General features: G+C 41.2%; 1 protein-coding gene across 4 annotated transcripts in view; it reads right to left on the bottom strand.

Annotated features, from left to right (window-relative positions):
- TBC1D4 (TBC1 domain family member 4) overlaps nt 1–14022 on the bottom strand; it is a 114090-nt gene that overhangs the window by 17011 nt on the left and 83057 nt on the right. For 2 of the 4 annotated variants that reach the window (XM_074563846.1, XM_074563855.1), the window contains exons 9-12: nt 13017–13091; nt 11769–11995; nt 2402–2562; nt 1253–1462 (exon numbers count right to left, since the gene is read on the bottom strand). In XM_074563846.1, the coding sequence (XP_074419947.1) occupies nt 1253–1462; nt 2402–2562; nt 11769–11995; nt 13017–13091 (673 nt within the window). Of the gene's footprint in view, nt 1–1252; nt 1463–2401; nt 2563–9767; nt 9918–11768; nt 11996–13016; nt 13092–14022 lie in introns of those variants that run through there. The other 2 variants (XM_074563837.1, XM_074563865.1) reach the window with 2 other exon arrangements.

The following is a 14022-nucleotide window of genomic DNA, read 5'->3' as shown; positions in this document are numbered from 1 at the left end:
TTAACAGTTTCCAGTACCTCCAGCCACACAGGGAGGGTACAGAAAAGTTTTTCCCTCAGCAGCTCATACTACCAGAGGGAGTAACATGAAATTAGTCACTACAGCAGACGTCCAGCCTCCTCACCCCACAACAGCAGACTGACTGCTAAAAAAAACAAATGAAGATTCTGGCTAAAGTGAAAACATACTTCTCTTTAGACGTTCCCTATGAATCTAGGAGTTTCTCCACAGTTTGTCTCCCTGTTGACACACAGTTCTGTGGAGAGTGCACCAAGAAATATTCTACATGTGTAGGAAATACATTCAAGGATGTACACCTTCTGGGGACATGGAAAGACTTCTGTCCTGCTGTTTTTCTTTCCTCCCCCGCCTTCTCAGTAAAGAGCACTAAAGAAGGAAAAAAGAGTTAACTGACCTCAACAAGATCATTATGTTTTGTTTGAAGAATCTGACTACTATATATGAGGTTATACGCCACACAGGAGGAGATGGGGGCAGTGACTGCAGAGTGTGCATTTGAAATTTTCCAATTGCAACAAAAGCTATTAGTCTATTATACTGAAGAATTTCTATATGCTAGGAGAGATATTGCATCCTATTTGTGCGAGTCTTGACCAGTCAAAAAAACCCCCAAAATCTTAGCCAGACGCTCAGGCAGCTGACAAGTCAGCAAGGCCAACCTCAGATCCCTCAGTAACAGCACTCAGTTTTCAGTATACAGTGCTCATCTTCTGAAAAATGCGCTTTTTGACATACCTCAAGAGCCAATTGCTCAAAAATCATATTTGGATTCAAATATTTATAAATTACCACTGTGATGTGGTTAAAGAAGGACAGAAAGCCTGGAGAGAAATGCCATGTGCTGCAAAGGACTGAAACGAGATATAGAGGGTAACGTTTACCATACCTAAGTGTTCACACAGCATCTGTTCTCCTGACTCCACATCGCATTAGAATTCCTAGACTTAGTCAGCCAGAACACAGACTGTAGCAACCTTTGTCTAACACGCACTAAAAAAGGAAAAGTTACCATTTTCTTCTTTAACTAAGGTGACTCATGAAGAGTTGGCAGGTGGACAGAGAACCTGGTAGACTGAGAGACAGAACTGGGCAAACACATTTCTTTCCAGAACTGTTAACCAAAAAGTTACAGAATCACACCTCTGTTTGACGTGCCCAACACCAGTACAGTTTTCAGCTTTAGGCAGCAAAATTTGGAATATTTTTTAGGGATATTTTCTAAATAGCTAACCTTCCAGCTTCTGGTTTTCTTTTTCCATTCGAAGTAACAGAATTTGTTGATGGATGGCTTTTCTCCACAGACTTTGTAGTTCTTCTGAGTTTTTCCTCTCTCCAGTTTTATCCGGACCATCCTCATTTTGCAATACTAGAACAAGAGGGTCCTCCTCCAAGGGTGGAGCAAGAGGGGATAATGGTAACAATTCACTTCCATCATGACCATCTGCAAAGAATCAGAAAGCCATTACAGGAAACTCTTATTTTTTTGACATATCACAAAAAAAAAAAATCTAAGTCACAGCAGAACTAAAATAGTTGTCTTCCACATTCAGCAGCGAGGCGCCGATTCCAAAGACAGAAAATGCAGTTCAACAGTAGAGAAGTATTTTTAAATAAAGTGTTTTATTTAAACTAAATATCATTATAGTTAAATAAAGTGAAATAAAGGGTTACCCAGTATTTCAACCCTTTCCCCTGCTAGCTCCTTCTAGAGGCATTTATCCATAAAGTCCCCTTTACAGCTGAGCTCGTTTACTGCTGTGATTTACCACAGGCTCTATACTAAAAGCAACTTTTTCCATCTGCTAAGCTGCACTATGGGCACTGCTATAGCACCCTTTATGGTCACTAATTATATTTTGTCATTTACCTACGTTTGTGAATTCCACCAACGTGACTTTATCAACATAACAGGATTTCAGATATTTCAGAGGTTTCTACCTTAAATGAGCTAAAGCTATAAGAATTATTAACGCACTCATCAAGTGCTATGTGCAGTACAAGGACAAGGCAGAAAATTTGCCATTTTCTGCAAACCCTATTACATAAAATACAAAAACTATTATGTAAGCAGGCTAGGGTAAAAATTTGCTAACTGTTAAGGAGAGTATCTTTGTCAGCAAGAGGCAGTTCTTCATTTCCTTGCTACCAGTGCAGCCACGGCAGACTGCAATTCATTTGATTTTGATGACAGAATCCTCTGTTCAAAGCAACACAGACCTAAAGCCAACTGAGCACAACTGATCACTAGTGAGGTTCTAGCAAAAACATTGCATCAAGCTGACTCCCTTCTCCTTTTCCTATTTTCACATGTTGCAGTTCACTACAGTAATAACTATTCATAACAAGTGCTTGTTTATTTTCTTTAAAAGCACACACAGACCTGGATGCTGCATCTTGGAAGGAGATTTATTCATAGGTGAAGCTACCTGCAGGAATATTCTCCGCCGCCAGGAGATGCGGCGAGGTGTGAGTGTTTCCCCCACAGCATTTAGAGATTCACTGCTGCAGACGGTTGATGTTCTTTTCTTTCCCTCCCCATCACTGAAGGAAAGAAAAAGCAGACGGCGTGATCAAAGTCAATCATCTTTGGATGAAAAAATAAAAAATAATCTTTATTAAGTCTGTCTAACGTACAGCCAAACCTGCAGGAGCATTTGCTGGGAAGCTTCAGAAGGCAAAGCGTGCTGTGTGCGAGCTTCACCTCGAATACAGAAGTGCCCAATTATTGTCTTGTAACACAGTGCTGTGAAGTTTGCACTACATACCACCAAGACGAACTCATAGCATTCACACAGTGCTCAGCTGGAAGCTCAGAATAAAAGCTAAACTTTCTGAAAAGCTAAGAGGAAAACATAGTAATATTTAGCCTCTAAAACTGAGAGCAATGGGTTTTGTTTTGCCATATGTTAGTTAGTCTTACAGGGGCAATCTGATGTAATACCCTTAAAAGCACACGTTGCTTTAGCAGAGCACAACGCTCCATTTAGTGCCATTTTAAATGGCACAATGAGCTCAAAGGCGAATATCTCACTGGAGGCAGTCTTCTGGCCTTCTCATGCAGCCTCCTTGCAGTGCTTCAAGAAGCAGATGCTTCACTTTGCACAAATGGGGTCAGATGACCTCAAGTTTTATCAGCATCTCCAGCTAAAGGAACAGAGAATTTGCAACAAAGGGCAGTCTCAGCTCCCATCACAATGACCAGAAAGGAGCTGATCTTCTCCACAGTTACCACGTAGAAATGTATTTACAAAGTAATTTTAATAGTAGCTTATGTTGCTGGAAGAGGCAAGGAGAGGATACAGGGAAGCTTTTTTTAAGAGGACACCAAGCACACCTTTCTACTGACTACTGCCAGAGGAAAGGACATTAAGCTTTCAGAAGTACTTGAGCCATTTTCAGAAATATTTCAGCATTTTTCATTTCTGGTGGTAAAGCAGGTGCACAGATCTTGTACAGCAATGGGTAGATTGATTATCTGCCACAAATCCTTCCATGCAACATCAGTGTGACACACAACTACAGGCTTCTTAGAATACAGTATCAAATACAGGGAGCTGCGTCTGCAGCTTCATCTTCATCACAGGGAAACCTGCTACATCAACACAGCAGCAGTTACACACAAACCTTCATCCTGTGACAAATTTCCACGCTACAGGTGCAGAGTCTCTAAAAAGAGTTAGATGAAAGGAAAGGCCAGCACGTAAAGTGTTCACTATGTTTTTAGTGGTAAGCCAGTTGGCAGGTGATCGCAGTTTGCCAGCTGCAGTTTGTCTCCTCACATCTGGCTTGCACAAAAGGAGAGATCTGTGAGAGAGGCACTGTGAAGTTTCAGCTACACTAGTCTACCAAGCTACACCATTTCAATCAGCACTTTTCATACCAAGTACTCTGTGCTGAATGATAACCCATCAAACTAGAACTGGCCTTTTTGGTGACCAAAGCTGTCCCTATAATAATGATCTACAACAGCTCCCTGACATCCATAAGCCTCAGTGAGCACACTGGACTCGCTGCCATACACGGGTATCAGAACCTGCTTCCGTATCTTGGCAGAGAAACAATCATATCTTCAAGTTCACCTACCCAGCAGTAAAGCACCACCCCTGCTCCCCACTACGAACAGTGCTATGGGCTGGGAGCCCTGGGTAACAGTCTGAATTATTCTCTAGTCCCAATTTAGTTTCTACAGTGCCTCAGTTCCCGACGCATCGTACTATTAGTAGGCGGTCTCAGTAGAGCCCCATGCTGCACTAAGCAAAACAGCACGAGAAAACCCTGTGACAATCTTCTTTGGCTAACTCTTACACAGTCTTTGCTGATGGGGTAACCACTGCTTGTGCTAGCTAAACATAGACTACAAAACTGATTTTGAATCTAGAGGTATTCCAAAGGTATTTCAGCCCAACAACTCGCGGAAATAAGGTATTGAGTTTGGATATATTAATCATTATAACTAATGTTTTTATAAATAACTGTAATGAAACCACTTCTTGTTATTTCAAGTCTTACATATCACATGTTAGAACACAAAAACTGAGTCATTCCAGGGTTTACTAAATAGAAGCCACATAACAAGGGAATGAAAACTTCCTTTCTACTGCTATGTAAAAAAAACCCAATAAAAATCTACATTCAGCTACTGTGCCTCTAAATGTGCAGACAGTCCTAGGAATAGTGCTCCATTTACAGTAGTAAAATTTACAGGAAAGTCAGAATAAAAGAGTGGCTATTTTAGGGTATGAAACAAAGCTGTTTACATCATCCGAGTTGCAGAATTTGCAGTGGGATGGATTAGTCACATGTGCTACCTCGTAAAGTGTACAAATCGTACAGTTCTGAGGATCTACATTTCTGTTGTTAAACCTTCCCTTCCAAAATTCTCCTGGCATTTTAAGCAACTAACATTAATCACTTCCGCTTTCAAAGAGCTGTCTGACGCATGAATTAGAGGAAAACTTCTGAAAGTCTCATGTACACACCTTGCCATATTCACTGGAAGGCAAGGGCACCTGTGAAAACACCAAGATTTAAGGAAAGTGAGGCTAGAAAGGGAGCAAAGAAAGTTTCCTCATTTCAAGACAGACAGAAAAGTCCTAACTTAACATCAGATTTGAAGGTGTGAAACAATACCCTACAGAGTAAAAGCAGTAAGAAGTCAAACAGTAATGTCTCCTATCCTGTGATGAAATGGTTCAGAAGGTTGGTGCAAAAAACCAGACGAGTTAACTCAATTAAATATTCCCCTCCTTGAAACAGGAGCTGCACAATACTTATTTCCTAGACTTTACCATCTTTCACACCTAAACTTAACTGGTTGGCTTCACTCTCGGTCATATTTGCAAGATTACTTCAGGTTTTAAGGTAGCCGTGGATTTTAACAGCCAGGCAGGTAGGTGCTTTGCTCAGTCAGGCCAGCAACACCTCATACAGTTCCTCTAGACATGGTGGGAGTAAAGAACAAAAGTATATCTGACCATTGGGGGGGGCAGGAAGAAGAAACCCCCAAAAATTTGTTCAGATTACAAACATGCTTATTGCTTGGATTAAATTACCTAAATCACTTTCCAAAACTGTTCTTTAAAATGCTCCAAAAGCCTGATATTCAAAAAACCCCACGAAGCTACCCCATTTATTGTGAACTCTTTGCACAATACTTATCAGAATTATTTTGCACTTGAGTCCATGCAAGCCAACTGACTCGAGAGTAGTGTTGCAGCTCATGCCAATGCTTGCATTTTTTCCCCAGTTACTTTCATTTCAATTTCTCTTGATTGCTCTGAGTAGCAATTGAATCAACCCAACCTACTTTGCAATTTGGAGGCTGAGATGGTACAAAATCACTCAGATCAAGTACAGAAAGACAGCTAATACTTCAACTCCCAGGACTTAAAACTGTCAAAAGCCTATATGTAGGTCTAATACATGAAGTATTCTTCCCCTCCGGGAAGAAGAAAAACTAGTTCCGATCAGTTTACACCTCTCTGTTGGTTCTCACTCCTCTCATATATTTTTATTCTGAATAATTACTTTCCGCTATTTTGTTTAAAGAACATTGTCAAGTATTTTACTTTCTTCATGAAAAATAAAGCTGTCTTCAAAAAGCAATCTGTTCAAATTCAAGTGGCGATAAATCAGATTAAATTATCCTTGCATAACAATGCAATGAACAGTGTGGGCTAGTCAAACCTATGCTGAAAGTTGTCTCATTTTTAAAAGTGTTGCTTTTATTTTTATATTAAAAAAACCCAAACAGATTCCTCCAATAGCCTAGCTTTCATGATTAGCTGTTGAATAAAAGCCAGAAATTTCACAAGTTACACAAATGGAAGTTTAAAAACACTACACAACACACTTGTCAAAAGGCAAGATTATTTCCACCCTAGAATTCTCTCTAGACAAATGAATTGACAATGCAGTAAAAATATTCTGAAGGCACCTATTAACATCATGCTGATGCGCAACTTTACTGCGCTGTTCATTCCTTAAAGCCGAAAACTGTGTTTTCTCTCTTCTACAAAAAGCATCACAGTAGTGATCATTAGAATTAAACCTCAGAAAGCTCAGCCTCCCCACAAACATTAAGAAAAAAAGATATGTCTTTCACCATAGTGAACTTAACTGGAGAATAATTTTTTTTCTCCTGGCTTTAGGTACCTCCAACACAGCTATTTAAATCCCAACAAGTCAACCGAGGCTTCTTTTTTAATGAAGTCAAGACACCTTTAGGGCACGGTTCATGCTTTCGAAACGAAGATGTTCCCCATGACAGGCACAACTGGCTGCATTAGTGTTCAGGAAGGAAGGTAGATAAATAGGCAAGATCAGGTCTGTAAATGTCAGAATATTCACTAGGATGAGAGCAACCGTGCTGCAGAAACACCAGCTTCTCTCCATTGATTAGATGAGATGAAGATGTCTACAGTCAGGTGAGAGCCTCTGTATCTCCAACACCCTAGTTATCAGTTTCTGAGTTTGTGACCATATGCCAAATGTGATGTAAACATGGATCAGAATCCTCTTCTACAGAGTGGCCAATACATAAAGACACATATATAATAAGCAGAACTGCTTTTTAACACCCAGCTCCCCAGCTGACCTTGGCTTGGTGTTATTTGCACAGGCCCATCTGACTGCTACAAATCAAACATCCTTCTAAAATGAATTCTGACTGAAATTGGCTTTGCTCCTGCATATCAAAGTTCACCAGAACACCAAGAAAAGCTGCCTGTTGCATCACATGTAATCTCAAAGCTACATGATAAGGGAAGTCGGTCTATAAAGAATTTTTCTCCAGTGCAATGTGGATAGGATTCGCTTTACAAATGCGCAGTAACCTTGATTATTCTTAGAGAGGAATTTAGAGAGTTTTAGTTAGGGTTCCTAACAGTTAAACAGCCTATAGTCTTCAGATTGTAAAGGACTGCTACACCACGCTCAATTCCAACCCAACAGACACTCACATGAGAATGGTAAGAACAGCCCACATTGAGCCTACGGGTATAGAAGATGGTCCTCTCTGTGAAAAATAGCCAAAGTAAAAGAAAAAACCCAACACAAACCAACCCACAGGAAAAAAACAAAACTAGTCTAATAGAAGGTGTCCCTGCCCATGGCAGGGGTGTCAGAAGTAGATGATCTTTAAGGTCCCTTCCAACTCTTAACTGTTCTATGAAAAACCACACTGTTAAAAAGTTTGAACTTCGTCTCATTCATAAACCTGATGGCACAACACACATTTGCGAGCTTAATCAGGGAAAGTTTAAGGAGTTTCAGCCACCATCAGTTGGACAATAAATTTCATTCTCCATTAGCCAGTTCAAGTGACAGCTGGATTACTTCAGTCACTCTTACCACATCAGCATTATTCACTCAGCGTGTCTTTCTGACTGTATTTGTTGTATTCACTTCATGAACCCAACTAGATGCCAACACTTCACCCTTGCTACCGCAATTTCCTTACGATGACAATTCAGGCCCAGTTGCTCACAGCAAGATCTATAGCTAATGAGATCCCATTTTCACAAGAGTTTTTGAATAAATTAAAGATTAAATGGTATCAGAAACCTGTACATGATAAAACCTATGTAGAAAGAGGGTGGTCTTCTGGGAATTACTCCTAATTTGACAATCTCCCAACCTTACAGTTCAAAACTCCATTACAATGAAATGCAATATCTCTACTAGCATTCATAACCTATTCCAGAAAGAGTAGTATCTCAGAAATTTCAGCTTGGAATTAGCTGGCATTAAAGTACAGTTTTAGTACAATACTCTATACCTCCATTCCACAGATCCAGAAAGATAGGTTTAATGGGATCCAGCTGCCTGTACAAACTGACCTAGGTGTTGGTTCAGCTTGGACCAAGTCTGCCAACTGAAGGGAACACAGAAACAAAGTTGGACTGGAACTCAAATAAGAGGTAGTCTGTAAGAGACAGGTTATTTTTTTGCCATTTCTCTGCACACTCTGGTGTGCACTCGTCAGCTTCTTTAGTAATTCACCTGCTACTTAAGTCTAGAGTTACTGCAGTGTAGAAGGGAATGGAAAATCTAGACATTCAATTCACTTATATAGTAACTATTACTGGACACGAGGTTTAGAACAGGTGATATTAAATGCCTACTTCTACATTTACACATCCCTTCCAACCCAAACTATCCTATGATTCTAAACTGTACTCCACAAGGTGAAAAAATTTCCTTAGGCACCACTAAAAATTTCTACAACTATCTCATATAACTGAGATCATCATGTCCTAACACACTCAGAATCCAGATCTCATCAAGACTTGTTTGAGGTAAGAATGCAATCTACTGTTATTTTTTCCAGGGAGAACCAGCCACAAAACCACCTTCTTCGACGCCACAGGTTTCTTCTGGGAACAATGAGGGGAGAGCAACACTCAGAGATTAAGCGTACCAGAAAGACAAGCATAGTTTAGCGAACAAGGAGAGACTGACAAAGGAAAAAGGAGTTGTCATTGACAGAAGAGAAATAAAAAGGCCAGCAACTAGAAGAAAAATATCATGAAGGTCAAAACCATTGACCACCTTATTCACCATATAGCTCCACCTTATTCACTACAGGCCCACTTCAGAAAAATAACCCATACGCCGTTTCCTCAAGCACTCTCCTGAAGGAGGGCCTATTCTTACAGTAAAAAGAAGTGTGACTTCCATTCAGATACTCAGTCTTTCACACTGATGTGAGAAACCTCTTGCTGTATCTTCGCTTCTTCCCTACTCCTCTTCAATTGGAAGTTATTTGCCGGCTCTCTCTGAACATCTCACAGCTAGTATCATCCAGCTAACTTGGTGCTTCCCCTTCCTCATGCACAGGCATCCCATGTTAGTATTGTACACTCTTCACATTGCTCTTCTTTTATTTTCACATGCCAACGATCACAGCAACACATGCTGGTTTGCATTCAGCAGAGAAAGCATTAAACTGGCGTGATGCTGCTAAAAACCATTGCATTTCAAGTGACAAACCAATGCCGCAGATTTGCAACACTGCAACAGAAATGGGTCACAGCTACTAGGTGTCAACAGACAAGCCTCTATTTTTAACAGGCTTTTTTGGCCAAAAAGCCTGTTCGCCCATTTGCACCGAGTACTTAGAAGTCTGTTAGAAATGCAGGAGCACAAGGCAGAGTGAGAGAACCTCACGTGCTGCATTCCCAGCTTAACCGGGAATCCTGTTAGCTGTTGGTACTGAAGAACTAGGCAGGAGACAATGCTCTCACCTCTTGGAGAGGTCACTTTCTGAGGGCTGGAGCAACCTTCCTGATCCCTGGTAAAAGCTTTTCAGGAAAGAAGGGGCAGAGACAGAGGAGGGGAGACCAGGTGACGCAGATCCACTCTCTTTGAGAGTGCACTGAACCTCTACAATAGGGCTGTGCAGGCAACAAGAGAACATAGCAGATGGGTCAGCATGGATTCGGATACAACAAAAAAAACATCCAGACTAAAGATACTGGCCAAGTACCTCATCTTGGCTTACGTTAACTTTGTTTCCCAGAAGATAAAATGTACCAAGTGCACTACTGGGCAGTTTCCCTGACGATACTAATCAGCTGTTACAGCTGATTTCTTTTAAGAAACATGTCAACGACATTGCAGAACTGGTAGACCACCTTATTTCTTTAGCCTTATTTATTCTCAAAGTAAATTCAGAAAAAGAATCTCTGAAACATTCAGAAAATATTCTTAGAAACCTGGTTACAATAACATGAACCACCTTGTTTCTCCCCTTCAGTTTTCTCTTGCTCTTGTTTATTTACAAGAGCAAGAGAAAACTGATGTATTGCTAGAACACATTAGAAAGTAGAGACTATTTAAATGCAATATTTTTGGATACATTTTTGTGAAGTGTTTAAATCAAGAAAGATATTGCTACTACACAGTTAAACATTACTGAATAATAGTAACAAGTGTCAGGGGGACATAAAAATTAATTCAGTTTCTTTTACTTGATTAATCCTCACTAGGAAAGGAAAGAGAGAAAAATCCCAGCCTAGAACCAAGTTGTTACAAACTGTTTTGACTGAAAATCTGCTGATGATGCCATTTAATCAGCGACTTCTTAAAAGTTATCATAAAGAAGTTAAGTCAGCAAGTCCTTCAGTTTGAACTGTCAGGGTTTCCTGTTTGCATACAACATGGTCAGTGTTAAAAAAAAAAAAACAAAACAAAGTTTATCTCAGTAAAAAACACATTATTTATCTCTTCAGAAACACAATGTAACAAAGTTATTTCAAGGCTAGTTTCTTACCCTTCACCCCCCACCCATTCTCTTAAACAGAATAAACTTTTTTGCCTTTCTCTACAAGCTGGTTCAGCATTCACACTGATCTAGACATCAAATGGGTGAGAAATTATTATTTAAAACCATTTTTAGAAAAAGGCCACAAAAAACATAATTGCAGCCGAGCACTGAAACAGATGAGTAGAGTTTGGAGAAAATGATCCTCCAACAGGAAAAATTCAGCTCATCTGAGCCTGAATCTTGAAAAGGTTTTGGAGTTTGCACCGTCAGTTACTGTGAATAGCAAGGATGGAGGCAGAGAAAGAAAGTGCAACCAAAGAGGGCCACGATGAACTGTGGGGACCTCTTCTGACTGAGCGAGGAACTCCTGAAGGAACAGTGTTCCACATATTAATATCTGGAGAGTCTCCAAAAAGGAAGGGGAAAGAAGTTACACAGGGAAGCTCCGGAGAAAGGCAAACAGGGAAATCGCATGCCTCACAGTTCAGTGGAGGTGTTTAATCTTTAAGTCCACTTGTGATATTCCTCACCAGTTTTAATTCTGGATATACTCTCTGGGAGCTTGGCTAACACATCGACTGACACTTGAAGCGGTCAGTGCCTTTTGCATCCTGGCATAAAACCGGCAGGCTATCATCGCTGCAGTTAAAAGCCGTGAGGACCTCTTCTCCAATGGGCCTGACTACAGACACTGCCAAAAAGGCTCAGCTCAGAGGCGACAAATAAATAAACAAACAGATTGGCGCCGGCATCCAGCCTGATGATCAATTCGCCAGACTGATGCTACCCCTGAATCACTAATTCAGGGATTATTGAGTTACTGCAAAGCACCAAACTACTGAGAGAAGACAGGCTGAAAATAAATAAATAAAACTCAGAGCAGTGCAGAAACAGCTTCCACAAGGAGGAACATGGGTAAGACTCATGTACCGAAATCGCAGCAGACAGCAGGCGTGTGGCACGGCATGCCCTGACTCACCTTGTCGTCTCGACGCAGCTCTGCCGCAGCAGCGGGGACCGGACGCTCTGGGATCTGCCGTTCTGGAAGGTTATCCTCCGCCTGGCGCTGGAGGGAGGGTGGCTGAAGGTGTGCGCGCGCCTCCTGAACTGGGGGGAGTCCGAATCTTCCTCAGGAAACGGCTGCCAGGTCGAGGACACGGGGGACGCCGGAGGAGTAGCTGGCGGGGAATCGCCCGGCGAAGCGTCCTAAAAGGAAGTGCTAGCGGAGTGAGGCCTGCCGCTCTGCGCCCTACGAGAGCTCCCGCCTAACCCCACGGGTCGTGCGCCACATCGGGGCACCAAAGCCTCTCCCCTTTCTTGGTCATGGCCTATTGTATGCTAATTATCGCCAAAACCAGACATCCTTTGGTAATTTACTCCAAACCAGCAGCGTCCTTCTTTAGGAAAAAAAAAAAAAAAAAAAGAAAGAGGAGGGAGGAATAAAAATATATATACAATGCAAACAACATACTAATTACTCTAGGCATCCTCTCACAGGGATCGGCATTCCAGCTACTGGACCTCTGTCTCTTTCGGGAAAAAACAGGAATTGACAAGATTAGGGAAACCGCTTTTAGCTAGTTTCCTCGACATATCGCGAGCATACTTCCTGTACCGTCATAGCGATATCCTGGAAGAGCGGCTGTTATTACACAGCCAGTTTATGAGTAACTGTAGCAGGAAAACCATAACAGAATCCTCACCTCCTGGGAAAACCAACAACCAATCCTCATGTGAGGTAAAACATTAAAAACAGGAAATAAAAAGAAAGTGAACGGAGTTCCGCCCGCTCGTGCCCATGCAGCATCCCCAACAGCTGGGTTTAGGTCAAAAATTCTTACTTCCTAAAGCAACTATTACTTACAGAAAGGATTCTTCAGGATTCTTCACCTTCAGAGCATTTCCTTTCGTTGAGATATGACCTTTTTTAATTACTTCAGCAAAACAAGGCAGAAGCTGACCAGAAATTCCCTGCTTTTTGTAAAAGCAAGGGAAGCATAGAAGAAAAAAAAAAAAAAAAAAAAGGACTGGCAATAGATTAAAGCTGAAGCTTCGAGTCAACATATACGCCGGCTTTCTTACACCTTCCACCTCCCAGTGGAAATTTGAGTTTTGTAAATTGATGTGCTTTGTGCTACTTCCTTAAAATTGAAACGGAGTGCCATATTTACGCTTCGTTAATACCCGTGCACAAAACATGCCAATCTTAACTAAGCTCCTTACATACTTTGTCAGAAGCAAGGCTGTTGCAGCGCTCAAAGCTGTCCACGCTACCCAGGCGGCCTCGCATTCGGTTGGCTCCCTACAAGAAAAAAGGCAAGTAATTTAATCTGGTGTTTTTCCTCTTTTTCTGAAGGTTAAGCAAAGATGGCAACAGCTGTGCAGGTGAACACAGGACAGTTCAAGCACGTGACACATTTGACGTAACCACAGACCACAGATCATGGGGCAAGTACTGTATTTTACAGGCAGTGACATCTTTAGCTGGCAAAACTGTATCTTCTCCCCGCTTGTTCCCAGGAGTTTTAAACCTGCAGCTCCGCTGTCTGAAGCGACTGAGTATTTCTTGATCCATTTGAGGCAAAATAGCCGAGTTGGCCTGAACAGTCAAGTTCCAAAAGCTCCAGACTTCAGTACCGTGCATGCACTCCAGCTAACAGATGCATTTGACATACTACGATCTAAACAGAGAATTTACTCCATTTCTAGACATTTCAGACAAATTAATTCCACCACAGCAAAAGTAATGAAAGCACTAAAGCTGGGGAAAAAAAACGCTCTCTGGCTGAAAATCCAACCAAATAGCACCACATACAAACAAGTCTGTTCAATTATAATGTAGATAACCCTGAGGCAAATTTGCTAGAAATTAGCATTAGCAGATCCTTACCAAAATTGTTAACAGTCATCTTGTTTCACAGGAAGAGGTGACAGAGCCACAATACTTCTGACTACCTTCCACTGCTAACTCACTCCTATGAAACATGGGTGATGTCTGCTGTTGGACACTTCCAATTGCTGAAGTAAGTTGCTTTCAGTACTTTATCAGGGGAAAAGTATTCCAAGTTTTAGGAAAACTATAGGAACAGCTCCTCACGGTATGCTTGCAACTACAGGGGAAGTTACATCAACATCAGCAATATTTATTTAGCCTACTTTTTCCTGGTAAGGTTTATTTTCAAGACTTAGAGTGCCCTTTAAGTACGTTATCCCATTTAAGCTCATTACCAATG

Source organism: Larus michahellis, chromosome 1, assembly GCF_964199755.1.
Source record: "Larus michahellis chromosome 1, bLarMic1.1, whole genome shotgun sequence".
Lineage (NCBI taxonomy): Eukaryota > Metazoa > Chordata > Aves > Charadriiformes > Laridae > Larus > Larus michahellis.
Note: the sequence above shows the minus strand (reverse complement) of the source record. Positions and strands in the feature narration are given on the sequence as shown.